Source organism: Macrosteles quadrilineatus, unplaced genomic scaffold (genome assembly GCF_028750875.1).
Source record: "Macrosteles quadrilineatus isolate MER2022 unplaced genomic scaffold, UCM_ALF_1.0 Scaffold_4__1_contigs__length_99947679, whole genome shotgun sequence".
Classification (NCBI taxonomy): domain Eukaryota; kingdom Metazoa; phylum Arthropoda; class Insecta; order Hemiptera; family Cicadellidae; genus Macrosteles; species Macrosteles quadrilineatus.
Genome location: NW_026542597.1, coordinates 41,944,516 through 41,971,483, shown reverse-complemented (window position 1 = coordinate 41,971,483; position 26,968 = coordinate 41,944,516). Strand labels below are relative to the sequence as shown.

Below are 26,968 nucleotides of genomic sequence, written 5' to 3'. Positions count from 1 at the left end.
ATGAAGTCTGAACTTATTCACTTTTCATTAGTTTTTAAGTAAATGTTGTATCAGGCAAATTTGATTTTTTAAACTTAATTGCAAAAAGTTTCATAGCCTCCAGTACAATATGCCTACACTTGCGTTGATCTTATTTTCTCTTGACCTAAATTACAAAATAAACAAATATGAATAAAAAGTTCTCTTCCATACAAAGCTAAACCCAAACCAGTAAGCCATTAAACCTTCGCAAATCATAATAAAAGCAAAGGGGTTAAAATTAAATTGCTGAAATAGTTGTTCATCAACAGCCAAGTGAAGCAAATGCAGCGCGACGACCTACTACACAAATGTGAAGGCTCTCATATGGCTACGAGTGCTACGCCACAGAGCTAGTGACCAGGAAGCAGTTTCCGGCGGTTGGCGGCAACACCCTCGATTGCAGCTGTCGTATGCTCGTTTGAATGGCACCATTCGTTTCCGTAGTCCGCTACGTCGCGCCTACAATCTAGTGACTACCTAGTCCAGTCGCTCGTGTACACCGGGCCTTACTTTAGCTGCAGTTTTTGTAGGTGACTCCCATGACTGAGCGATTGATTTAGGATCACTGCATAAATACTGTGGGTTGGAATTGTGTTTAACATTTACACAAGCAATATGATTTTGGGTTTCAGATTCGCCTATATTTTGTTCCACAAGGGACTTTTCTTCCAGGCAGTCATGTACGTACACTGGCTGTTAGGCTGGATCTATAAATACAGCAGAGGATTGTAACGTCTTATTAAATTTCTCATCGGTAAAGAAAGTAAAAGAAAAGAACTGATCAAAAAAGTTGTGCTCAGGTCACAATCAAGACCAGTAAGTTAGGAAAAATAAAAACTACAACAGGTCTCCTACAAGAAGAAGCTAGAGATCTTGCAGAGAAGCAAAGAACGATATGTATCCTTTACACAATGAACTAGCCCTAACTAATCTCCTAAACCCTAGAGGTGATGTTTCAATAGCATCAGACGTATCAAAAAAATATTAAAAAACACGTTTCACGATCAGCACAGGGGATTAACTGTTAATACCGCCATATTTACATTGCGCTAACCTAATACAAATTTAATTTATAACGTACCTTAGTGTAATTTTGTTGGAGTTTCCTTTGCCACTACTTGAGTTCTGTATACTTCCATTTGATTGATCAGCAAGGCTGGCAAAGGTTTGTGGGAAAAAATTGACATAGCTCATAAGTTCTTCTTTACTGATTTTAATTTTTTTCATGACCACTGCATTGCTTGCTGGTTTTGTTGTTTTAGGCTTTTCTACAACTTGTTTTTTTTCTTGACGCGTTTTGTTTGAAGGAGACGCATCCTCGCGAACAATGGAAGTGCTCGTGATATTCCTTTTACGAATTTCTTCAATATCAAAACCACGACTGGGTATAGCACGCTTGCGTAACGTTGATCTATCCCCTTTTGTTGGAAAATAGTAATCAATAAAGTGGACATCACAAACAAATTTTTTTGCCAGGTCTTCCAGTGCGAGATCTTCTAGTTGTTTATTGCCACTGTTTCTTATCCAGCATTGGCAAATGTATGGCGTATCTACAGGGAATGGAAAAAATGTTCTTGCAGTAGATCGATGGTCCAGAACATTTTTACATCCGTGGAATTCACACTTCACTGTGTTATTTGTTGCACTCATGTCTGATGTTTTCTCCACTTTGTCAGATTTAGAGGTGGTATCCATTGTTTTCAAGTTTATTTTTTCAATTAATATCCGTTCAACACTACACTATTAGCTAACACATTGTTTGTATTGGGACCTTAGGTCCTAGCAAAATACAAAAGAGAATTAAACCGGGGGTCGGAAGGAAACTTTTGCTACATTTAGCAGTTTCTGCTTAGAAACAAAAATGTTCTACTAATAGAAATGTTAGCTAAATGTTACCTGTAGCATGGTTATGCTTTAACGTATAGGCTAGTGTAAACATTTGTTTTTTTTCAAAAGGTTGTACAGGATGGCGCAAAAAGGATGGTCGGTTTTGAAATGAATATAACACAAATGATTGTTCACATAAATTTTACTAACTTACGTTTCTGGACACTTTCAAATGCCCCATTACAAAAAAATAACATTGCAAGTTACAAAGTTGCTAATAGGCTATGTCAAATCAAACCATAAACATTTAAAAATTAAAAAATAAAAATAACGTAGCGGACTTTGAAGCACTGACGCTCTTTTTTTTTTTTTTTTTTTTTTTAAAGTTAAGGCTCTTACGGTCTCTACATTTTTGGAGTAACTGCCGTTCGTGGAAGTCCAGTTTATTTACTGTTCATGACAGACCCTGTTGTCCGAAATGCAGTCACCCAACGTGATACTGATCTACTATCAGAAACCAGTCCATTACGGTCTACACCAAAATGTTGTCAAAAAATGTATCGTTGGTCAGTAATAAATGATTCACTGTTTCTGAAAAAACTGTTCCACAGCATAAACAAGGTGCTTCACCGTCCACTGCGCCATCTCGTGGCAAATTGGATACTATGGTCGACTTACAGACGGCCGGCGGTGGACCCGACTCCCACTACTAGTACTACGCAGTTCAAATCCGACCATCCTTTTTGCGCCACCCAGTATAACATGTGCTAGGTTATATATTATATAGGACCTAACTCGGCTTTACACTTTACTATTGTGTGTTTTGCTTTAATCATACTTTTTCTAGTGAGTAGGCCTATAGATCAATGTGTAGTCCTATCTTACAGAAATTTATATGTGACTACTGTACTGTTGGGTCGGTTAGAAAACAATTGTATAACATTTAAAGAAAACGCATTGGGAAGTTTCATCACTACCTAAGTCTTGGTTTTGGACTATATCTAGCAGCATTGGTTATTATGCTGAATTGTAGGCTAATAAACATTTTATTCCAATGCAGAATTTAAATCTTAACACTTACAATCAGATCCCTAATGATGTTACCAACTAAGAGATTTCTAGCATGGGTCTAGATAATAGGCCTCCTGATAGTTGTAAATATAGTATGTAGTATAGTATTCAATAACAATATTGAGACTTATTATAACACATTAGGCCGGTTTTATGCACCGCGACAGTCGCGTGTCGCGGCGCGACTCAAGTTCTATTGAGTTAAATGGGAGCATTTATGCACCGCGACAGCGACAAACTGCCGCGTAAGCGACTCGGAGATCTCTAAATACCCGCGACAGGTTTTAGAATCGCAGCTTCAAAAAATGTTTCGCGCGCGGTTCAAGTTCTATTGGATCAAATGGGCACGTTTATGCACCGCGACAGTCGCGGCGCGACAGTAGTATTTTTCATACTCCACGTGGTATATTCTCCATATATTTATATTGATTAATGTTAATAATTAGTATATAAATGAGTTCTTTACCCTTTATTTGTAATATAAATTATATCATTTTATTATGTAATGACATTTTTAAGAGGGTTCACTTAATAAATTGTATGTGTTGTTTAAATAACTAGGGTTTTGTCATTAACGTGTACAACACTACAGGGTCTATATTTAAACAACTTAATAATCACTTCTACATCACAAACACAACACACAACATTGGATTGAGAACAGACTGATTTCTTTGATTCCCCCACCACCGGATGTGAATTTACGCGACAAAAAAGTGTCGCTGTCGCGTGACATTTTGGTCAGCCGCAAGAAGTGGCGCGACTAGCGACTCGCGACTGTCGCGGTGCATAAAACCAGCCTTACAGTATCATTGTCAATGTCAGTTTTGTTCAAATACCCTGATTGCATTTGTATCGAATAAAGAAATGAAAAAATATCATTTAGTTTGCAGGTGTGCTGCAACTGAGGTGAATGGTCATTGGAGAAATTGCATTTTATTAATGTTTATATATAATAAGCATAACTTCTTGATCAGCATAGTACGTGTTATTAAATTACCTGAAAAAATATATATATACGTCTATTGTCTAATAACCTTAGTAATAATATATTTACACTTAAACTCATACTGTTCTCAGAAGTGGGTAAATACGTATGAAAGATGGTAACTGAAGTGGTGATCGATTTCGATTTTAGTGTCCAATCAAAATTGATCACAACTTACCATTATCTCTTAGTGGGTATAATCGAAATCAATCATCACTTACCATCTTTCATATGTATTTACCGTCTTGTGAGTCAACAGTATAAGTGTAAATATATTATTACTAGTGTTATTAGATGTATATCTTTTTGTTTTTTTCATGTAAAACAAGCATAGGCCAAGGTATGGTAAATAAACAGCTTCTTAGCACGATTAGGTTAGGCCTACTAAAAGCTTATGCTATGTAGACCTACATGTTTCACTGAAGAAAGTTGTACGAGAATACTAGTAAATATCACAAATATGTGGATAACTACAAAACCCACCCTCCACCCACTTAACCTTGTAGCTCCTACCTTTTTAGTGCCTATTATTCATTTTTGTGTAAAAGGGAAACTCCTTAACACAATACAGTTACCTATTGTTACCAGGGTTGCCACCCGTCCCGATTCTGTCAGGCCAGTCCCGATTTTGCTTCCTTATGCCCGTATTTAAGCCTGTGTTAATACAGGGGGGAGGGGGGCCATGTCCTGAATTTTCCCTAAATCTAAGGTAACAACCCTGATTGTTACTGTTGTCATCGGATGTTACCGTTGTTATTGTTTATGTGTTTCGTTGTAGCATTGTTTCTCTAGTCATGTTTAGATTTAGATTTCCTGCCACTGATGTTGCTTTTGAAATGGTTTAGCTTTCAGTTATCTGAAAACATTGCATGTTGTTACCACATGGTTATTATATAACCACATTGTAAATTTGTGATCTTGCCGTTGGAATAAATAAATAGATAGATGAGATAGATAAGCCCTACAAAAACTGTTCCTAAAATTGATTGACTGAATTTTTTTTTTCAAATGTTTGTTTATGGCTGGATATAATTATTGTGTTATACATGGTGGTAGTATAGGTCATTCTAGAAATGAAAACCATTATAGCCTAGCTGTGGTTGTATAGGTAATTCTAGAAAATCATTATAGCCTAGCTGTGGTTATATAGGTAATTCTAGAAAACCAACATAGCCTATAGGCGTAGCAGAAAATAGTTTGGTTGAGTTTTAAAATAAAGATCACTAAACCAGATCACAGCAGAAGAGAGCTTGCCAGCTGACAAAATTTCCTATTTTCCACCAAATTAAACCAAAACTCCTGTTATGCATAGTAGCCAATCAAAACCCTTTACATTCCTTAGTCACTCAACATTCACAACTCATTTTATGCTTGATGGTCGTACAAACAAATATGATCAAAAAAAAGGAAAAGACAACTCTAAGAGGGTGAAATTTTTTAAAAGAGAGAGTTTTTTCAAGGCCCCACTAGAAAACAGGCCATGCTGCAGCGAGGACAGCGCAACACTATGTCACAGTGGTGGATAGTTGTACTAAAATCTTACCGTTAAAATCTGACAAACAGCCATCTTATTCACCTAAAACATATGGGATATTGCAGTGAATCTATCAAGAAATCAATCCACTAGTGTGACGTCATGAATCCTGCAGCATGGCCTGTTTTTCTAGTGGGGCCTTGGTTTAGTTTCAACGTATACAATATGTTTTTATTTTACATTTGAACAAGATTTATATAGAGTAAAAAGATGTATGCCAATGCATAATCAGATGTAGGTAGATACATGTCTGCATGTATTTAAGATATTTCATTAGGCCCTAACTATTCGGTCCAATATCCGTTAACTGCTCGGTGCTTGGCAAATGGCGCATGTCTGGAGCCGACTTCAGTGATTTACTCCAAACCGTTTTGGTGCTATGAGAATTTATAATTTTGCTTTAGTTACTTACATGAATATTCATTTGCAAATACCGTACCACAAGGAGTCTAGGCCTATATTACTACCTACGAACTGAATCAGACTCAAGACAAATTATCTTATAATCGATAGATAACTACAATCATTTTAACTGAGAATCTAAACACAATTGCCGATCACTTACTTGTTACATTCATCATCAAAGATGGCTCTGATTGGAAGACTTTCTTTTTGAACCCTCGACAAAATTTTATTCCGAAGATCCCACACAGCTTCCAGCAATGGTTCTGGTCCATGGTTGTGGTACGGGAAGTTTATGTTTAACATTATACATGTCTGTCCTGAATCCATCCATACTTGTGCACAACAATCTGGCCTGTAGCATGTATAGTCTGTCTTGGAAACACCCACTTTTGTGTATCTGTAGTAAAACCCATCACCACAAGTAAACAATGTGGCTCCTCTTCTAATACCAGGTATTGCACGCCAATCCATTGTGATTCTAGTCTGTTATAGGTTTGGCGTAAGGCCTATTCTTTTTTGCTTGTAACACTAAATAGTTTTTTTGTACACAATCCCACCAAAATGTGTAAGGTTACAAAATCCAAGCCTAATACACACAGAATTGTAACAGAAATGAAACAGAATGAACACAAAAATCAACAAATCATAAGACGTGTATCAAATCATGTCAATAGGCCTCAGTCTCTGGATAAAACATTTCTTGACTTTATGGTATTTAAATAGCCTTTTACAGTTTTTTTCCAAGGCAGAGCCATCACAAAATCAACTGATGATCTATTCTTGTAAGACTCTTCTTTAAAGACTGACATTTTACATTACAACATTTTTACATCCCCTGCACAAATCTAAGCAAAAAAACATTTTGGAAAAAATGTTTAAATCTGTATGAGATGTTCACTGCTCAGGTCACAATGCTAACCGCATGTGTAGTTTCACGCAGATTGAAGTAGCTAGTGTTGTAGCCAAAATGGAGACAATTTTATAATGGAACACCAAAAATTGTACAATGCAAGACTTTGAAATATAAAAGAACAAACATGAGTAGGTACCGGTACTAAAAAACAACAAATTAAAACTTGATAAAATTCTCAAATAGAAATGCTTTTACAGAAGACACTACAATATTGTTGAGCTTAGCTCAATGAGCTAATATAAGTGACTGTCCCTGAACTACCGTACAACTTAATAATAAAATGAGGCATGATATAAAACCATGATATAGTTAATCAAGACCATAATCCAAAACTGTGTGTTGTTATTAAAAAATATTGCAAAATAATTTTGCCTTGTTACCCTATAGGCTTTAAAGAAATCTGATTCAAACACGTTTGGTGCCTCCTATACCAACACAGGTATTTCACTTCTTTCTAACAAGCTTGTTACTAACATACAAATAAGATTGGGTTGCTAGTTTAGTGGTTAGTGTCTTGGACTTAGGTGCGAGAGAGACGATTTCGATTTCTGGCAATTCCTCAAATCATAATGGGTTTGGACTGCTTTCCCAAAAAGCGATTGTGTATCTCTTCTAGGCCTATGCCTATACCTCCTTGAAAAAATCAAAAGTACGAGAGACATAAACAATAGGACTAATAAAAAGATTTGTAATTATTGGCCTATCGACATATGGTACATGATGTACACAAACATTTGTTCACTTTATAAAGCTAGTGCAAAGAACTTTGATTGGGTAGCTTGCACTCATCACAGGAGTTTAGGATTAAAAATTGCAAGATAGGTGAAATACTAGCTAGCTGTTGAGCTATAACAAACAAACAATCTGTTATCCAAACTAAACTTTAATTCCTGGAAAAATATTTGATCCCAACTTAAAATATAATTTACACCAACTAATGACTGTATGAAATAAAATTATTAACTGCCGTAAAAACTAACTGGCAGTTCATGACAATGATTGTCATGATTGTGGTCAAATATGGTCACAATTTAAAAACAATCAAGATAGCTTAGTAGACATAGCGATACCACCAAACTTCTGATACTTAGTAGGCTATGTATCGATAACTTCAACCAAAGATAGACCTATGTCACAAGAAAAGTATTGATACGTAAGTTTCAAATAGGCCTAGAAAATCAATTAAATTAAATAGAAAATCATAACAAGTTCAAATGTGAACTCAAAAGTTGTTTTAATCAGAAATGCATTTTACTCTTTTGAAGAGTTTGTACGATTTAACTGATGTGAATGCTAATGCTACATAACTGTCAATAAAAAACCTGAAAAATTAAATGCAATGTACTGAGTTAGATTAAGGAACCGTGACACTATTTATTGCATTGCTGTACATGAAACGAATAAAGTTTTGAATTTGAATTTGCCTAAGTACAGTACACCTGTCAAATCAATTGATTTTAGTCCTAAGCTCTAATTTTCTTTAGTTCTAATAACTTAAAATGTTATAAAATATTACTCATTGAATAATAGGCTACTTCATAGATCATTGACTCTTTGATTGTTTAAGACTTTTTAAATCTTACCTACCCATTATTTGTTTGGGTTTGATGTTATAAATTAATGCTGATGTTCACAATATGGCTTCAGATATCTTTTTGTGTCTAAGGAACATGTCGGCCTTAGTCACTAACAAGACTACAAAATCGCTCCACTCTACACTCATCCTTCACTCATATTTGGGTTAAAATACGCACCTAGTGGTGTCCCCATCTTAAATAATTGATTGATCAACAGTATATTTATTTTCAGTGTTAGATTTAATGTAGTCTAAGTTAAGTTACTTGTGGCCCTTAGCTAAATTAATCAGAGCAGCCCCCGCCCCTTTAGGTGGAACTTTTTGTAATTTTAGCGACATCATTATTTTCACTGATCACAGTAAAATTTTCTTATAATAGACGGCTGAACACACAGAAAAATGGTTTTAAGCAAATGGTTTGGCGTTAGGCCTAAATGAAGACAAAATATAGATTATCTAGCTCTTAATTAATCAGTGCTGTAAGTTTAAATATGCCAAATGTAGCCTATAATTATTTTTCATTGTTGACTTGACACAATTCATGTAAAATGTAGCCTTCTGTTTGAATAGGTAAGATTTTGTTTGAGTAGGTAGGATTTTTTGATTTGATCTGATCATCAAAATCTCCAGGGAAGCCACCTGCAATCACCGCAAAAATCGTGAGCATCTTCAGTGATAACAGGACATCATCATCATCGCCCTCAAACGTAGCAAATTATTTAATTTTAGATAGGAAAAAATTCAATTTTTGTTTTAGGAAAAAACCTAGCCTAAACTTAGCCTACCGGTAGGCTACAGTAAAATTAATTGCTAGGGTCTGTTCTGTTAGCCTAAGTTAAGTTAATTGGTAACTTTATAAACTCTTAGAAAGGGTTTTCAGCTAATAGCTTAACTTAATCGGTTTTGTTTTAATGTGCTAACTTGTGTGATGTTTTGTTTTTTGTAATGCTGTGGATACTCGTCCGTCAACCGCATAATAACGATACGCCATGATGATAATGATACACGCTGTTGGCGTACCTATACATGTATATTTGATATTTTCAACCACGGTACCTATACAGGGTGGCTGAAAAGTAACTTGCACCCCCCCCCCCCTTAACTTTTCAACCAATTGAGATATTTGAAATTGGTTTGCAGCAACCTTTTTAGATATGAGGGGCCACAATAATTATGGTCAATTTTGAAAATTTTGCCCTTAGGGGTAGCGGGGGTAGGGAGTAGCTCAAAATTTTCAATTGACAAGTATAGTCGAGTTTAGTATCATTTTACAGGTCTTGACGAAACATAACCATTGACATAAAGAAAACCAAAATCGGCTCACTAATAACAAAATGGCGCCCTAAAACGTTTCAAATCCAAATAACCATGAGCGTGGCAAACAAATTAACTTGCACCCTCTTTAACTTTTTAACTATTTGAAATATTTGAAACCGGTTTGCGGCAACTTGTTTGGATATAAAGAGCTATAATAATTATGGTCAGTTCTGAAAATTTTGCCCTTAGGGGTAGCAGGGGTAGGGGGTAGCTAAAAATTTTCAAATAGCAAGTATAGTCGAGTTTGGTATCATTTTGTAGGTCTTGATGAAACATAACATAAAGAAAATAGAAATCGGATCATTAATAACAAAATGGCAGCTAAAAATGATTGAGACAATGGTTATTTAAAGTAGTTTTGAGCTGCCATTTTGTTATTAATGGTCCGATTTCTATTTTCTTTATGTTAATTGTTATGTTTCGTCAAGACCTACAAAATGATACCAAACTCGACTATACTTGCTATTTAAAAATTTTGAGCTACCCCCTACCGCTGCTACCCCTAAGGGCCAAATTTTCAAAACTGACCATAATTATTGTAGCCCTTTATATCCAAACAAGTTGCCGCAAACCGATTTTAAATATCTCAAATAGTTAAAAAGTTAAAGAGGGTGCAAGTTAATTTTTTTGCCACCCTCATGGTTATTTGGATTTGAAACGTGTTAGGGCGCCATTTTGTTATTAGTGAGCCAAATTTTCAAAATTGACCATAATTATTGTGGTCCCTCATATCTAAGAAGGTTGCCGCAAACCGATTTAAAATATCTCAAATGGTTGTAAAGTTAAGTGGGGATTAGGGATCCCAGACGTCCTCTTTTTCCCGGACACGTCCTCTTTTTGGGTACAAAAAAAAACGTCCGGGGGGATTTTTGGCAATACTTTCAAATGTCCGGGATTTTGACTTTGTGAGATAATAAAAATATATTTCTGCAAGTATTAATATTAGCAATCAGCTTTTATAAGATATCGTCATCATAACATTAAACTAAAATACTACACTTTAATAATATCTTACGTATAAAAGTGTCATTTCTCTTTATTTAGGTCAAATTACGTGTATGACGTACGCTAGAAACCATTGGATATACTGTAGAACCAAACGGAACGGCAGGCGAACAATGGTTTCCCTGCTTTGCCTGACTCTGCTGGCTGATTGTAAACTGAATAACTCTGCTCACTAGTAGCCAGTTTGCCAGGCCAGTACAAGCGACCGTGTAGCATACTAGCGACCGTCGACCAGTGACTAGCTCTTCGTCTGCTTACTTTACGTAGGCCTACTTAACAAAATGGTACCTAGTGTCTCACACTTTGATGCGGAAGGGACGGATTTAATTTCCGGCACAACCACAAAAAAGTTACACAAAAACTTTATTCTCACATTGACCCCTTGTAAATTGCCACTGGCGTGGTAAAAAAAATAAAACACTGAGTACCAACTATTCTAGGGTTCCCAGGGACCCTCCATCAAAAAAGAGGACAAAATCACTCACCAAGTGTGGTCCTAGACATATATTTGGGGTGGGGGTCACCGGGGGCCTGGGGGGTATGGAATACCCCCCAGCAAAGAAGGGGGGTCCCCCCCGGGAAAATTTTGGAAATAACGTGCTAAAATTAGTACTTTTCAAGCTATTTTGAGGACCTAGTTTAACACGTTCGCTACTGCAATAGTACGAAATTTTCCATTCACATGGACCAGCGACGCACATATGCGACGGCCGGTTTTCACCCATGGACTGCCGTCGCATATATGCGACGGCTAGTCACATTAAAATAGACTGCCGACGCATATTTGCGTCGGGGTTCTAATGTTATTAAAATGCTTATATCTTTGTAGTGGTCTATTTGAAGGCACTGAATTCCCTGCAGTGGTCTACAGAGATGTCTGACGCACAACTGCGTCGCTTGGTCTGTGGATATGATGGTTGGTGACGTCATATAATAGTTGGAAAAACTGGTCTTTACTTTTCTGCATCACTGTATGTATGTATGCAGTATGTATGCTGCATTATCCTATGTAGCTTTTATATTTGTTCAGTTATAAGCTGTTCTTGAATAATCTGTTTATTTCTTTACTTACTTTCACCTTAAAACACAAAAAAATGAACTGTCGCATATATGCGACGTTTAGTCTATTTCAAGAAAACTATGATGATTTTCATTATTGACTTCGCTGTAGACCGGGCGTCGCAAATATGCGACATTACAAAAGGTTATAAAAAATACAAATAAACAAGAATAATTTATTTACAAACACCATTGTAGCGAATTAAAATGTAAATGATCGTTGTTTTACAGGTTTTCGCCCGTGGTCTGTGTGTTCTGTTATCCAAGTGACAGTTGGTCTATGTGTAAGATTCAAATGTATACCTCGGTCTGTGGCAATGACCGCGGCGTCGCATATATGCGACGCTCAGTAGCGAACGTGTTAATGTGTTCAAGCTTCCCAGATTATTTTTTAAAGGTCAAGAAATGTTAAAAAATAAACTTGTACTCGTATAATGTCATGTTTTTTTTTTATTATTGAGACTTGTGGTTTTAATATCAAAGGAATACCGCAACATTACAACACATTCAAGCATGCTTGATTTACAAAAACACCCTGGTGCCAATGTGCATGCTAAACAGAAATTGTCCTAAATCAGACCATGATTTTGAACCAGAGAACTTATTTTATCTAAGAAGTGTTTATGAACTAGCACCCAACACGACTGAATTATACCTGCATAGCAAGCAACAGTTAACCTACACAAAGTACACTACCCAACTAACGATGTCGACGGCGTCGTCACAGCTACCGCCTGAATAGTTGTAGGGATCCCAGACGTCCTCTTTTTCCCGGACACGTCCTCTTTTTGGGTACAATAAAAACGTCCGGGGGGATTTTTGGCAATACTTTCAAATGTCCGGGATTTTGACTTTGTGAGAGAATAAAAACATATTTCTGCAAGTATTAATATTAGCAATCAGCTTTTATAATTAATCGTCATCATATCATTAAACTAAGTTGAAATACTACACTTTAAAATATCTTACTAAACTATTATACCAGGGGAACTTTAATAGTTTTTATTGCAAATCATTCTACCAAATTGAATTCATTGTAGTCTTTACACTTGTGGCGAACGAATGGACTAATTACAAACTCTAACCCAAACCTCGGGATCGTTCGAGTCTGACTATTTTTTGTACGTTATGAAAAGTAGGGAAGATCGGCAGACGACGGACGCTTTCAGCCATATACGGCAACGGCAGTGTCCGATGCTGACGTTCGACGTTCGGCCGCATTCTTCTTATTTAATTTTTCGGCATTTAATGTTACCATTAATTTTAACCTAGATGGTTGAAAACTTTAATTGGGTATTGGATAAAGAAAAGAAGTTGTATCAAAGTCCAAGCTTGAAGGGTAGTTGAATATTAATTTATCTGAGTTCAGCGATAGGAATTTGTTATTAGGTACAGTAATGTAACTCAATGATTACCATAGAAAATTTTTAAAATTTCAATATTAAATCATTCATATTTAGAGCACCTGATATCATATTTAAGAATAACACTACCCAATTGGTATGTTGCTAGCCAAAAAACAACAACAAAATGGTAGTGTCTCAGACTTAAGATGCGGAAGGGACGGATTTAATTCCCGGCACAACCACTCACATCCACAAAAAAGTTGCACAAAAACTTTATTCTCACATTGACCCCTTGTAAAATGCCACTGGCGTAGAAAAAAAGTAGAACACTGAGAACCAACTCTTCAGGCGGTTGGTAGCAGTGACGGGACGCTGACGGCATTATAGTTTGGTAGTGTACTTTGTGTAGGTTAACTGTTGCTTGCTGGGCAGGTATAATGCAGTCGTGTTGGGTGCTAGTTCTTAAACACTTCCGATAAAATAAGTTCTCTGGTTCAAAATCATGGTCTGATTTAGGACAATTTCTGTTTAGCATGCACATTGGCACCAGGGTGTTTTTGTAAATCAAGCATGCTTGAATGTGTTGTAATGTTGCGGTATTCCTTTGATATTAAAACCACAAGTCTCAATAATAATAAAAAAACATGACATTATACGAGTACAAGTTTATTTTTTAACATTTCTTTACCTTTAAAAAATAATCTGGGAAGCTTGAACACATTAAACTAGGTCCTCAAAATAGCTTGAAAAGTACTAATTTTAGCACGTTATTTCCAAAATTTTCCCGGGGGGGACCCCCCTTCTTTGCTGGGGGGGGTATTCCATACCCCCCAGGCCCCCGGTGACCCCCACCCCAAATATATGTCTAGGACCGCCCTTGGTGAGTAGTTTTGTCCTCTTTTTTGATGGTGGGTCCCTGGGAACCCTAGTGGGGATGCAAGTTACTTTTCAGCCACCCTGTATAAATTATAAAATGAAACTGTTAAAACCTTAGAACCTAACAAACCAAACTTGCTGATAGTGGCAAATTCTAAAGAATATTTACTAATAAAAAAAATAGGAGAGCATTCTATTATAAAATTAAACTGTCATTAATTAACCAAAATAAACAAACTTGCTGATAATGAAAAAATCAAATTAAGGTTTACTAATCAAAAGAATAGTTCTGTTCATAAAATGAAATTATAAATGCCCTGAATTCTAACAAAATATGTAGGCCTACAGTTAATAAGTAATCAAATTCTAAGCAAAATCTATGAAAAAAGTTAATTTCACCAATGGGATTCGATCATCAGCCAAGTACTCCTCTATCCACTACACCACGAACACCGATGGCTGCTCTTCGCATCGTTGCGGTAATGGTGCGTCAACAGGCATCTGTGATGACATTCATCAGGTGACGTCATTGACGGAAGGTTGACGAACGAGTACCTAGCTATAGCTTGTTGTAACTTATTTGAATTTACAGCCTGGGGCTAAATGTTCCCTCCAACAGAGTAACTTTTAAACTTCCTACTTAGACATGCCTAAAAATTAGGGACCATGAAAAAATAACGGCAATTATTTAATATGTCTGCACTGAGATATGATGTAATTTGTCTAAGTTAGGTTACCTACCTAACTTACTTACAGTTTTTTTCCACGTTGAATCAAAAATAAATCCAAATAACTTAATCCAAAATAACATAGGCCTTGATAGCATAGCTTATGGTTAAGTTCAGTTCTATTGAACTCAATTAGGCCCTAATAACCTTCTTGGTAGCCACCAGTAGGTTGCCTAAGGCCATAAAAACAAGGGTCCCAATAGTCAGATTAAGTAAATACCAATGTATAAATTAACCAATAAGTTAGGCATGGTACTAAGTTAGTGTAGCTGGGGAAGGATAGGCCTAAGCTAGTTTTTATTGGTAGACTAAGTTTAGGGTCTAAGCTAACATAGGCACAGAAAACATACTAAGAAACCCAGAATGCTATCAGCATGGTAAACAGCGTTAAGTACTCGGAGAGAGCTTTGCCTGTCAATTCGTAGGCAGCACCACCAGCGTTGCTATGCTGGTGGCCCTGTGGATATACGATTGAATGTGGATAAATAGGCATTGTGGATATTTATAGGCATGCACTGTGGATGCGATACTCCCTGGTGTGGATTAACGTCCGCACGAGTGAGTACTTACTACGACTATCCGCAGTACTATCCTGATATAGCCTAAGACCAATTCGTATATACCAAGGAAAAATGTGGTCGGATTCCACTATAAACTGTAGGTCCCTTAGTTGCCATTAGCTGTAGGCCTATGGGCTATTAATTAACAGCTGTGTCTAAGGAATGTCGGCCTTAGTCACTAACAAGACTACAAGATCGCGCCACTCATCCTACACTCATCTTCATTGGCTTAAAATACGTAACTTACTATGTATGGTTGCCATTTCATTGAACAGTATTTAACAGTATCTAGGGTTACCGTAACGCTTTTTACCATGCGGCTAGCATTCTGGGTTATAACTTAAGCTTAGTAAGTTAGTAGGTTTTCTGTGACATAGGTCTAGGCTGCACTTTACTTTAGGTCCTACATAAACAACCGAATGAAAATATCGATTATTCTATTGTTGCATTCGATATATCAATCGATATTTTCATTCGAATGAGTGTAGGACCTAAAGTAAAGTGCAGCCTAGGTCTACAATTATTAGGCCTAATTAGTATATATGATAATTATTTAATTGAGTTGTAATGTTAAAGCCTAATTAGACTTAGGTTTAAGTTTCATAAGCCTTTAGTTTCACAACTAATTTGATAAGAGTGCAATATACAATATGAACTGTCATAGGCTTTGAGCTTTTAAAATAGAACAGAACTTTAATTTACTTATGTTATAACTTTTAGGTTATGACAGTTATAATCAAATTCAATACAGTAATTCACTTCACATTCATGATGACATGTTATGTTATTTTTGTTGACTAAGGTCCCTATGTGCAACAGACTCACACTTGGATGACAATAGGCCAACAATCACAACGCGCACAAACCAAAGAAACAGAAACACTCACAAATCACGAAACCACTGAGCTAAAATTATAACTGGAGGTAGCACTGCCATGGCAGAAGTCTGTCAAAAGCGTGTCGCTGATTTTGTTAGGTTGGTATAGCAGTAAGTTTTCTTATCATAGCAATGACATGGCTTCTTATAACTAGGTTGGTATAGCAGTGAGTATTTTTGTCATACTTGAATACTTTTAATACTTTAATAATTTTCTTTGAAATGGCGACCATACAAAGTAGGTATTTTAAGCCAAGTATAATAATAGTTATAGCAATAATATGGCTTCTTATGACACCAGACTCACGCAAACATGGCGGCTGGCGACACGCATCTTTGACATTCAGTGCTACCTCCAGTTAGAATTATAGCTCAGTGCACGAAACGAACACGAACAGTTCTTGAAACCTTGAAAGAATTAGAAGAAGTAAGATTTAGATTAGTAAGAAATTTCCAAGTTTCGTTTTTATCGTTGTTTTTTCACATTTCACAAAGTCAAGCACTTTTCTTCTACTTCTCTTTAGCCTTTGGCACAGCAAAGCAGCACAACAAAAGACAAAACACAACGCGAACGAACACAACACGAAACCACGATCACGAAGGGAGTCATACCTAGGTCCACCGCGGTCAATCTCCCCCGCGCTAGTTTCCGCAAGGTCTGCGGCCGGCGGAGCATGAGACCAACAATCCCTCCCACTTGCCTCTGAGTCGCACAGTTTGGTTTGGCCGATCTAACCAAACGGTGCGGCGGACAACTGGAGACTACTTCACTCGTAACTACGCCTGCAAAATGTGGGATGCTTTACCAAAGCACTGCTGTATTGCGGGCTGACTAATGAGACAGTTTTCTGTAAAGTAGTAATTGTACAAATTACCGTACACTTGCTAGGCTACGAAAAATAATTAATAAATTTTCATATCTATTCCACGATTATTTATTGTTAGTAAATGGTATGTTTATCTTCTTATATCTATATCTATACTAGCAAGAGGCCGTTGTGATTAAATACAACGGTCTCTAGTAAAATAATGGCTTTGAAATCCATGCACCACTTTACTCACTAATACAGGTACAGATTAAGCACATAGCATTAGAATAAGAACTCACTTTAAACACAAATGCAAATTGTTAACGACACCATTTAAAGAAAAATCAATTAAATAACAATATGACAATAAGCCGTTTAATTATTAACACAAAAGGTTTCGTATGATTAGGTTATGCATACTGATAAACCACGGAATTAAGTTTCTGATATTTTTACTCAATTCAAATTACGTTACTCTATTTGTTTTGACCTAAGAACCTTCAGTGAAATACCAGTTTCCATTTGATTTATTTATTATTAAGATCGGACGTACCTTAAGCACACAGCCAAATCACGAACAACACAAATTGTAAAAAAACTGAGTTATTTATCATCGATTTATAGTCAAACGATCTTGCTTGCAACCTCAACAGTAACTGTCGACTTTGACGGGTTTCACCTAGTCAATCTTAAAAAAATCAAACTTTCCTAATTATTTGCAAATCTACACAAATTAGGCTTACCAATGACCTATTAATTAAAAAAACTCGGTTCAGTAGAACTGTAGATTTAATTGTACAAAGTTTAACAACAACATCTTTCATTAGTATTTTCTCACCACTATAAATTGGGAGGTTGCTTAACGTTTTCGCAAATACAGTAACTTTTAAATGGTGAGGAAATCGACCAAAGTGGACGGTGATACCTATTCTGAAAGAGAATAAAATTTACTACAAATAACTAATATCAAAGATTACATATGCTAACGCAAAAATCTTTGCTAATATGCATTTCTTGAAAATCTATATATATAAAATCCAATATATGTTTGTCCTTTATGGACTCCAAAACCGCTCGACAGATTGTAATGAAACTTTCAGGCATTACTAAGCATTATTCAAGGATGGTTTGTGTGAAGATTGGTGCAGATCCGCCTATAGGGCTCCGATCCCAGTGGCTCTGGAGTTTCCCATGTTAACCTTATGAGTACTCATATTTAAATGGAATTAATGAATCTTAACAGCTGGTGCAACTAAACAATTTGATTCTGTGATGTTCAATAGCATTAGAAGTTAATAGGTTTACCAACAGGGTGCAGCACTATATTTATTTTTAATTTATGAGAACAGTTAATTTGCAACCAAAAGGTGAGTGAGCGTAGCGAACGAACTTCAACCTGGAGGCGAGTTAGCGTAGCGAACGAGCTAACCTGAAGGCAAGTGAGCGCAGCGAACGAGCTTCAACCTAAAGGTGAGTGAGCGTAGCGAACGAACTTCAACCAGGACGTGATTGAGCCATGCGAACGAGCTCATCTTGAAAATGAACGAGCATGTGACATAAAACCACAATACGTCTGTCGGGCCAGCTAGTACTTAATAAAGGCAGCCAAATGCTGGCTACAGATAGAAACTTGAAAACAGCAGTTTTCAATCTAAGGTAACGCATGTACAAATTTACTGATTTTGTTGAAATTAAACATTTAACTATTTGAATTTGGGTTTGCGTACATATTACAATGTAAAAAAACCTTGAAAATTTGATATATTTCACCAAATAAGAAAAATGAATGGACAAATAGTAGTACTGTATTTCCTAAGCAATCATTGAAACAACCAATTTGTTAACATGTAAACTAGGAAAGTCATAGAACGCTACCAAGTTCGTGGCTCCATAGAGGTATATTTTAAAAAGTGGATCACTCAATGTTACTAGATTGAGTTACATTACTTCACCGAGTGAAGTAAAGAAGTTGTTTACGTCATGCTTGGCATAGGGAATTTTGACATGGTGGGTTAGGTAAAGAATCTTAATAGCTGTTTCAACTAAACAATACGATTCCATGATGTTAAATATAGCATTAAAAAGTTAAAAGGTTTACCAACAGGGTGCAGCCCTTCTTTCAGGGATTTTGAAAGAATTTTAAATAGATTTGTTTTTCTAACAAAATATATGGATGAAGTATAATTTAAAACATGCTAGGTAAATTAATGGTATGTTTCGGGAATAAATAGTTTTATTTTAAAATGACGTACACATGTTTGTAATATTCCTGGAATTAGTTTGGGTTTTTATTACTCAACTTAAATTATGTAAATAGCCAAAGGCAAGACAACGTCTGCCGGCTTCAGCTAGTTTTTTATCATCCTATCTCTTCTCTGGCATTATTTAAAATGATTACTTTGCATTATAAAGTGATTTCATACGATGTAGGCCCACTTAATATGTCTTACAGTATGCTCCTTCAATCACGGCTAAAAGATCATATACACCTATAAAGAATCATTAAATTGTGAGTGATGATGATAGAATGATAAGTATTTGTTATTTAATTAGAAGAAGATTGGCCTAAAAATGGGACCCATTGGCTTCATAATGGGGCAAGAATAAGTGACCCAATGTCCCCAGTGTCAATAAGCAAACTTTTTTAATGAAAAGAAAACTGCTTTTCGTGGTGGGCCCTCCATAATAGTAGGCTATTTTTATGACGCATTCATCCCTTAGCCACCTTCCTAAGATAAAAAAATTATTACATATGAGATTATGAGTTTCAAAATGGAAAAGAGTGTTTCTTCAGCGTGTAGATTCTTACAATAATAATAATACGACATATTATAATAACGAATAATATGACAGAATAAAGTGTTTTCCGTACGTGAATGTGAGTGAGTGTATGTATAATTGAAATAACATAAATTATGTAAGCAGCCAGATTGGGTAAAATAAAATATGTAAAAACAACAATTCATTTAATTTAAATAACAACCCCTAATTATTTGGCCCACAATGGAATGATATGCCGGGCACGTTATCGGTACTCATACTTGAGTACCATCTCCATTAATCGAGAATAACTGTTGAGAGACAAATGCCCTCAAACACCAAACACCTACTACAAAACACGGGGTGGCCACAGGGGTTGCAAAGCCTCGTGAGAGCTGCTAACACCGCAGAAGCGGCGCGGCGGTTCGATGACCAGAGGGTCCAGTATTGCAAAAATTACTTTAACGGAGCAAGAGAACAAAGAGTTTGAGTTCCTTGAAACCCAAACAAAGACCGTTGTGTTGTGGTGCGAGCTTTCTCTCGGCGGCAGGTAGCTACAGCCGCGACAAGGGTCGCTGCAGTTGTAGCTAAATAATATCATCGACGCATTGACGGTGGTGGATAGATATTGTTAAAATAAAAATGAATTATACTAATTATTATAGTTCAATGTCCTAATTAAGAGCTTAATTTTTACGCAAAAACCTTATATCAGACAAATGTGCTTTATGGACAGATTTCACGTTTAAGTCCCTACCACGTGCAACACTTGGTTTTTTTAGCGAATTTCCCTATAGGAAAGTAGCTATTACCGTAGGTGGCACGGGAAGACCTAGGCCCGGGACCGATTTACTTTTTCATTTTTCAGTTTAGAGGCCAAAAACACCATTCGTTCAAATTTGTATTTATGTGTATCCGTCTATATAATACGTGAAGGCGATTTCTACGAAAAACTACCCCTCCGTTAATAATGGACAGATTTTTACAAACGATGTATCAAAATTAAGTATTTTTTGTGTAGACGCCCCCTTTCACCAATTCCTGTAATAAAAGTTCTCGGACTTTGCCCCACAGGCCATCAAATTCCCAATGTATTTATTATTAAGAAAATGTTTTCTCTATTTAACAGACGAATAATATGTATTAACTAGCATACCTGTTGCTCGAATTCGAGGAATTGCTAGGTATTAAAGGCGTTATTTAAAAACAAATATCAGTCATAATTTCTGAAGACTTTAAAAGATTTGACTCAAAGATTATGGATTTACTCAAGATGTACATTACAGATCGATATAATCAACGTTTCCTGTAAATATCTTATCATTTTTCAAAAGCTGATCTTGTTTTTAGTGTTTTCTACAAATAGCCTTACTCATAGCCGTATTAGGTTGTCCATAATAACGATTATAAATTTAAAAAAAAACATTATTTATATTTCTTCTCATCGGTAGTAGGGTGTTTTTGCCGCTCCTGCGGGATTGAGCGTGATTGAGCGTGTGAGCGTGTGACGTCACACGATGCCGCCCCCGCCCCCGACGCCACCCCCACCCCGACGCCACCCCCACCCCCGACGCCACCCCCGACGCCACCCCTACCCCCGTCGCTAACCCCTACCACCATCGGGCAGGTTCAAGGTCATCCTTTGTTGTCTGGAACCACCCTACGCATCGTGGGAGGTCTCCAAGCCAACCCTCCCTACACCATCACTCACTGTCAGCCGCAGCTGCTCCCCAACACCTGCGCTCCAAGCGGCCCCCCGCTCCTCCCTTGTATTCTTTGTTCTCCGCATAGCGCACACTTATTTACCACCAATAGGATGTTAGCTTATTTTGACCAATCAGAGAGCAGTATTTCACATATTTCAAATATTTTAACCGTTTTACCTGCCAGACTGTTTGAACGACCAACATCGTGGGAGGTCTCCAAGCCAATCCTCCCTACACCATCACTCACTGTCAGCCGCAGCTGCTTCCCAACACCTGCGCTCCAAGCGGCCCCCCACTCCTCCCTTGTATTCTTTATTCTCCGCATAGCGCACAATTATTTACCACCAATAGGATGTTAGCTTATTTTGACCAATCAGAGAGCAGTATTTCACATATTTCAAATATTTTAACCGTTTTACCTGCCAGACTGTTTGAACGACCAACCCAACTGAAAAAGTGGTAGGAATAGTGATGTAATAGACGTACACTATGAAAATAGCGTACATATGACACACAATTGTAAGAAAAGTGTATTTAGTTACTGTATTTTATTTTGTGGACTATGAAGACAGAAGATGCTACTCACATTTAGATAGTATTCGTTTTAAACTGAGAATAGAACAGACTGAAACATTATTACGTAAACCTATTCTGCTAAGGTTACAACATATAATAGAGTGTCAAAATGTAAACCACGAGTTTTGTTTTGAAAAAATATTAAAATATTTTGTTGGCACACCTGCAGTGGCTTGCTCACCTCAACCCTAACTCATTGCACATCACGTCAGTCACAGTGGAGCAGCCGAACAGTGTAAATATGAATCCCTCTTGCAGCATTGACGAATACATTCAATCATTTATGCAAGAGATAGACGGTATAACGGACAACGCAGTTCAACAGACTCCAATCACAAACAGTACTAGTGGTAGTAGTATTAGTAGTAGTATGAAGAAAAGGAAGAGTTCCCCGGCTAAGACCAAGGTGGAAAAGTCAGGATGGGTAACGAAGCCGCCAGCAGATTGTCCCATAGTATCATGGATGGATAAAGGTAATATGTATGCAGTGCAAAATCCAGCAAACAAAGGAAGTGTTTTATTGAAAATGGAAGTGTATGAAGGTGTCAACATGAAGTTCATGTGCGGTTTATATTTGGACAAAGACAAAGCAGTGCAAGAGTGTTAATGAAGCAATTGAAAAGATCGAAAACATGTGGGTTGATAAAACAACTGGTGCTCCGAAACTCACGGGATTAACTCAAACTGTTACACAATGCAAAAGTGGCGAGCTAGATGTAAAACCGAAGAAACGTGTGGTACGTAAAAAGCAATAGACATGTTTATATGAATTAATGAACACATGTGCCCATAAACTATCCACATGTGACAACCGACTCTTTTTTCTAGACATTTGTAAACACGTGTGTTATAACAGCTGCGCTCATTATTAATCCCCCCCACTCTCCCACCAACTAAAATGGCCGCTGATCAGAATAAAAAGTCCCAGTCTGTCTGAGACAAACATCAGTCTGCTCCAGTTCATCAACGACTCACCACTAGCACCAGCACTATTAGCTTCCACACTATGAGCGACATTGTTGAGACATACAACGTGATGACCACTGAACAGGCTACACCGATGGACCTGAAGACCTCACTCAACACCTGCAAGAACAGCTCCCCGACGTACACCAGAATTACCGACTTGATTGCTGAGGTTCCATACCTTATAACGATGATGGAGAGAGTAGTTACACCATTTGGCGAGACGACCATCGTCATCCTGGAGGGTCAAGCGGGAGATGACTACTACCTGCGAGTTTATCTGCCGAGACGCTTCAATAATGTGGTGAGCAATTCGGACATCGATCGCTACAACAACGGCTTCGGAGATCGCCTTCGCTTGGTGAAACACGCAGCCAGACCCGGCACCTCCTTCACACCGTTGGAATTTTTGTAAATATTGTAAAGCAAGTAACGTCAAGACGTAAAAAATGTATATGTTCTTAAAATAACCAATGTAGATTTTGATAGTTTTCGTAAGTAATAAATATTTCATTTATTTGCAAACATAAATACTTGACTTAAATGATTGACTTATACCCGAAGGTAATACTATAGTTAAAGCAATGAGTGATTGGTATCAGTAGTTAGTATGACTTTGAAGTGGTTACACCCATTCTCCGCCATTGTGGCGGGGCCTTCAGGTAGTGGTAAATCAGTGTTTGTCTCAAGGTTTATTGATAAAATTTCAGAAATGTGTGACACATCATTCTCTAGCATATACTGGCATTATGGTAGTGGTGGAGGAGGAGTTGGTAATTCATCAAACTCAAAAATAAAATACATTGAAGGTTTACCAAACATGGAAGACTTTGACGGTAATCAACCGATACTTGTGGTAATAGATGATATGATGCGAGAAACAAACAACATAGTGGTTGATCTATTTACAAAAGGTTGTCATCATAGGAATATAAGTGTGTTTTTTATAACTCAAAATATTTTCCACCAAGGACGTGGCCAGAGAGACATATCACTAAATGCGCATTACATAGTTTGTTTTAAGAATCCTAGAGATAGGGTGCAGATCAAGTGTTTAGCTAGACAAATCCATCCAGAAAATTCAAAGTTTATCGAGGAGGCGTATGCCGATGCAACAAGTAGACCACATGGCTACCTATTGATAGATCTGAAACAATCAACACCTGACGATATGCGAATACAGAGTAATATATTTCCAGATGATGATAACCATTTTGTGTACGTACCGAAACAAAATAGGAAAACAAAATAATTTAGTCGTCATCATGTCGTGCTTGAGGAAGGACAGAGCGCTACTCAAAGTGTTAATACATGCTACTCCAAAAGAGCGCAAAGGGCTATTAAAAGTGTGCGACTTGAGTACTATTCGTACAGTTTGTGAATGCATTTACAATGTGTTACGAGGTAACGTTCCTCTATCAGAGAAGACAAAACAAAAATTGCAAAGACATAAGACTACTCTTCGTCGAATTGTAAAACGAGGTGAATGTTGGAATAAAAAACGCAAATATTTAGTACAAAAAGGAGGTGGAATTATTATCCCATTATTATTAAGTACTGTGTTACAAGCAGTTGTACAATCAGCTTTGAATAACTAAAATTGTATTAACCAGGTGACTTCTACGTTTACATCCATATAAAGATTTGTCATTCTATTCTGAGACACCGTGCGTGAAGTTACACAGAGCACACGACAATGGAGCATGCACGAAAAATGGTCATTGTTCCACAAGAGTTAATCGAACGTTTAAAATCGCCTGCTAATCAACAGCAACTTCCAACTAAACGTGCATACAAAAGTTTGGATGACGAAATGGAAGAGATAATGAATGATAAAAAACTCAATGATAGTGATAAATGGAAGTTGTACAGTCAAGTTTTACAACGTTTTTTAAACGTAGCGTCAAGTAATCGTGAACCAGTTAGTATCCCCATCGTGAAAACCAGACTAGACGATCAGATTAACGAGGTGGGTGAAAGAGACAGGCAGCATGGGCAACAAGAACCTAACTAGCGACGTATTTACCCCGGTCAAATAGAGGAAATTGTTGAAACTTTTTCAAAGACTTATAAGGATAGCGCACGAAACTTATTGCGCTTCATAACACGCGACGACAGTTTGATTAGCTGGAATGATAATTTTGAAGTGATTATACAGGGTAACAAAATACCAGGATCCAATTTAGTGGACGTGACACATGCAATAGTACGAGTTCGAGCAGCACATTCATTACCACCAGGATGGAACGAAATGTTGAGAGCATTGAAACTGATGAATGTCCCTAAAGAATATATACATAACAAACAAGCGTTGGACTATTTAATGTTTGATGAGGCAACAGACGAATCGGTATATGACTCGGTAGAAGAAACAATGGATGAACCTGATGATGGGGCAAGAGGAGGAGGAGGAGCCACGGTATCAGTTACAGGACGAAGAAGATATTTATTACCAGATCGTTTACAGTCGGCATATGTGAGGCGAGTGGGTCACGCTCCGTATCCACAGAGGCAAGTGGCTGATCACCGTGCAGTGAGAAGAGAGGTGCTTGAAGATTCGATTGTGCAGTCACTCAACAATTGGGAACCGTACGAACCGTAAACAATGGAACAGTTGTATTATAATCCAAACGATCCTGCCTCATATGGCGGCGTAGCTCCGTTAGTACGAGGAGCGAGAGAGAAAAATATTTCCAAACGTAAAATAGTTGATTGGTTACAAACACAAGACACTTATACTTTGCATAAACCAGTCCGTAAACGATTTAAACGCAATCCGTATATGGTGTTTCGACCATATGAACTATGGCAAGCGGATTTAAACGATATGCGAGGATTGAGCAAATACAATGATGGTTTTAACTACTTGCTGTCAGTGATTGATGTGTTTAGTAAGCGTCTTTATGTTAGGCCGTTAAAGAAGAAGGAAGGTGCTGATGTGGCTACCGCTTTTGAGGATATTTTCAAGGAAGCTATAAAAACACCAACGTGCTTACAAACCGACAAAGGGAGTGAATTCACAGGAGGAAAGACCGTACGATTGTTTCAAAAATATAAAATAAAATATGTCACCACACAAAATCCAGACATCAAAGGCAGCGTGATCGAAAGAGTAAATCGGACTTTGAAGACTCGTATGTGGCGATACTTGACTCATAAAAACACTTATCGTTATATCAATGTGTTGGAAAAACTGGTGAATGCGTACAACAACAGTGTGCACAGGAGTTTGGGCAATAGATTACGTCCTGTAGATGTGGACGGTGGTGACAAACATGTCATCTACAATGTATTAAAACATATGTTTAAAAAGATACCACGACGAGTGAAACCAAAACTAAAAGTAGGCGATACAGTTCGAATAGCCAGGGAGAAAGGGAGATTTAGCAAAGGTTATGAGACAAACTGGAGTAAAGAAGTGTTTTCCATACATCGAGTGAATTTGTTTATGCCGCTACCTTTGTACACACTTACCGATCTCAATGGTGAAGAATTGAATTGACAGTTTTATGAAGAGGAAATACAAAAAGTCACATTACCCGGCAATCACTTGTTTAAGATTGATAAAATAATAGAGACCAAAGGCCGAGGACACAGTAAGCGATACCTAGTGAAGTGGGAAGGTTACGGAGACGAGTTTAACTCTTGGGTAGCTGCGCACGATATACAACATGTCTAACATCAGTCAATTTTTCATGACATTGCCCAGCAATAGTTCTATGAAATATTTCCCACAAAATACAGTGACCAGTTATACCACACACTTGTCCAAACACATCCAATTAGACGGCAAGTGGGAATTGGCTTTGGTGGACATTCACTATCCTTGTTCATTTGTGGTGAATGGAAACAATGTTGATGATGAAACAATACGATTTCAGTATGATAGTTTATTAGCAAGATCAACGATCCGTGATACAGAACATTTCGCTATTAAAATAACAGGCGGATACTATAGGAATCTTGATGATCTATTGAATACAATCAACAAACATGAAGACATCCACGATTATATGGAATTTTCATATGACACGGGAATCAACAGAGT

The 26,968-nt window shown here is 37.2% G+C and overlaps 1 protein-coding gene across 5 annotated transcripts in view; it reads right to left on the bottom strand.

The window, feature by feature from the left end:
* LOC128993572 (uncharacterized) overlaps positions 1-26,968 on the bottom strand; it is a 68,560-nt gene that overhangs the window by 16,680 nt on the left and 24,912 nt on the right. Inside the window, exons 1-2 of one of the 5 annotated variants that reach the window (XM_054417546.1) lie at positions 15,991-16,116; positions 1,103-1,800 (exon numbers count right to left, since the gene is read on the bottom strand). The exons of 1 other annotated variant lie outside the window; for it this stretch is intronic. In XM_054417546.1, the coding sequence (XP_054273521.1) occupies positions 1,103-1,716 (614 nt within the window). In that variant the 5' untranslated portion in view covers positions 1,717-1,800; positions 15,991-16,116. Of the gene's footprint in view, positions 1-1,102; positions 1,919-6,006; positions 6,671-15,990; positions 16,117-26,968 lie in introns of those variants that run through there. 3 more of the 5 variants (XM_054417547.1, XM_054417549.1, XM_054417545.1) reach the window with 3 other exon arrangements.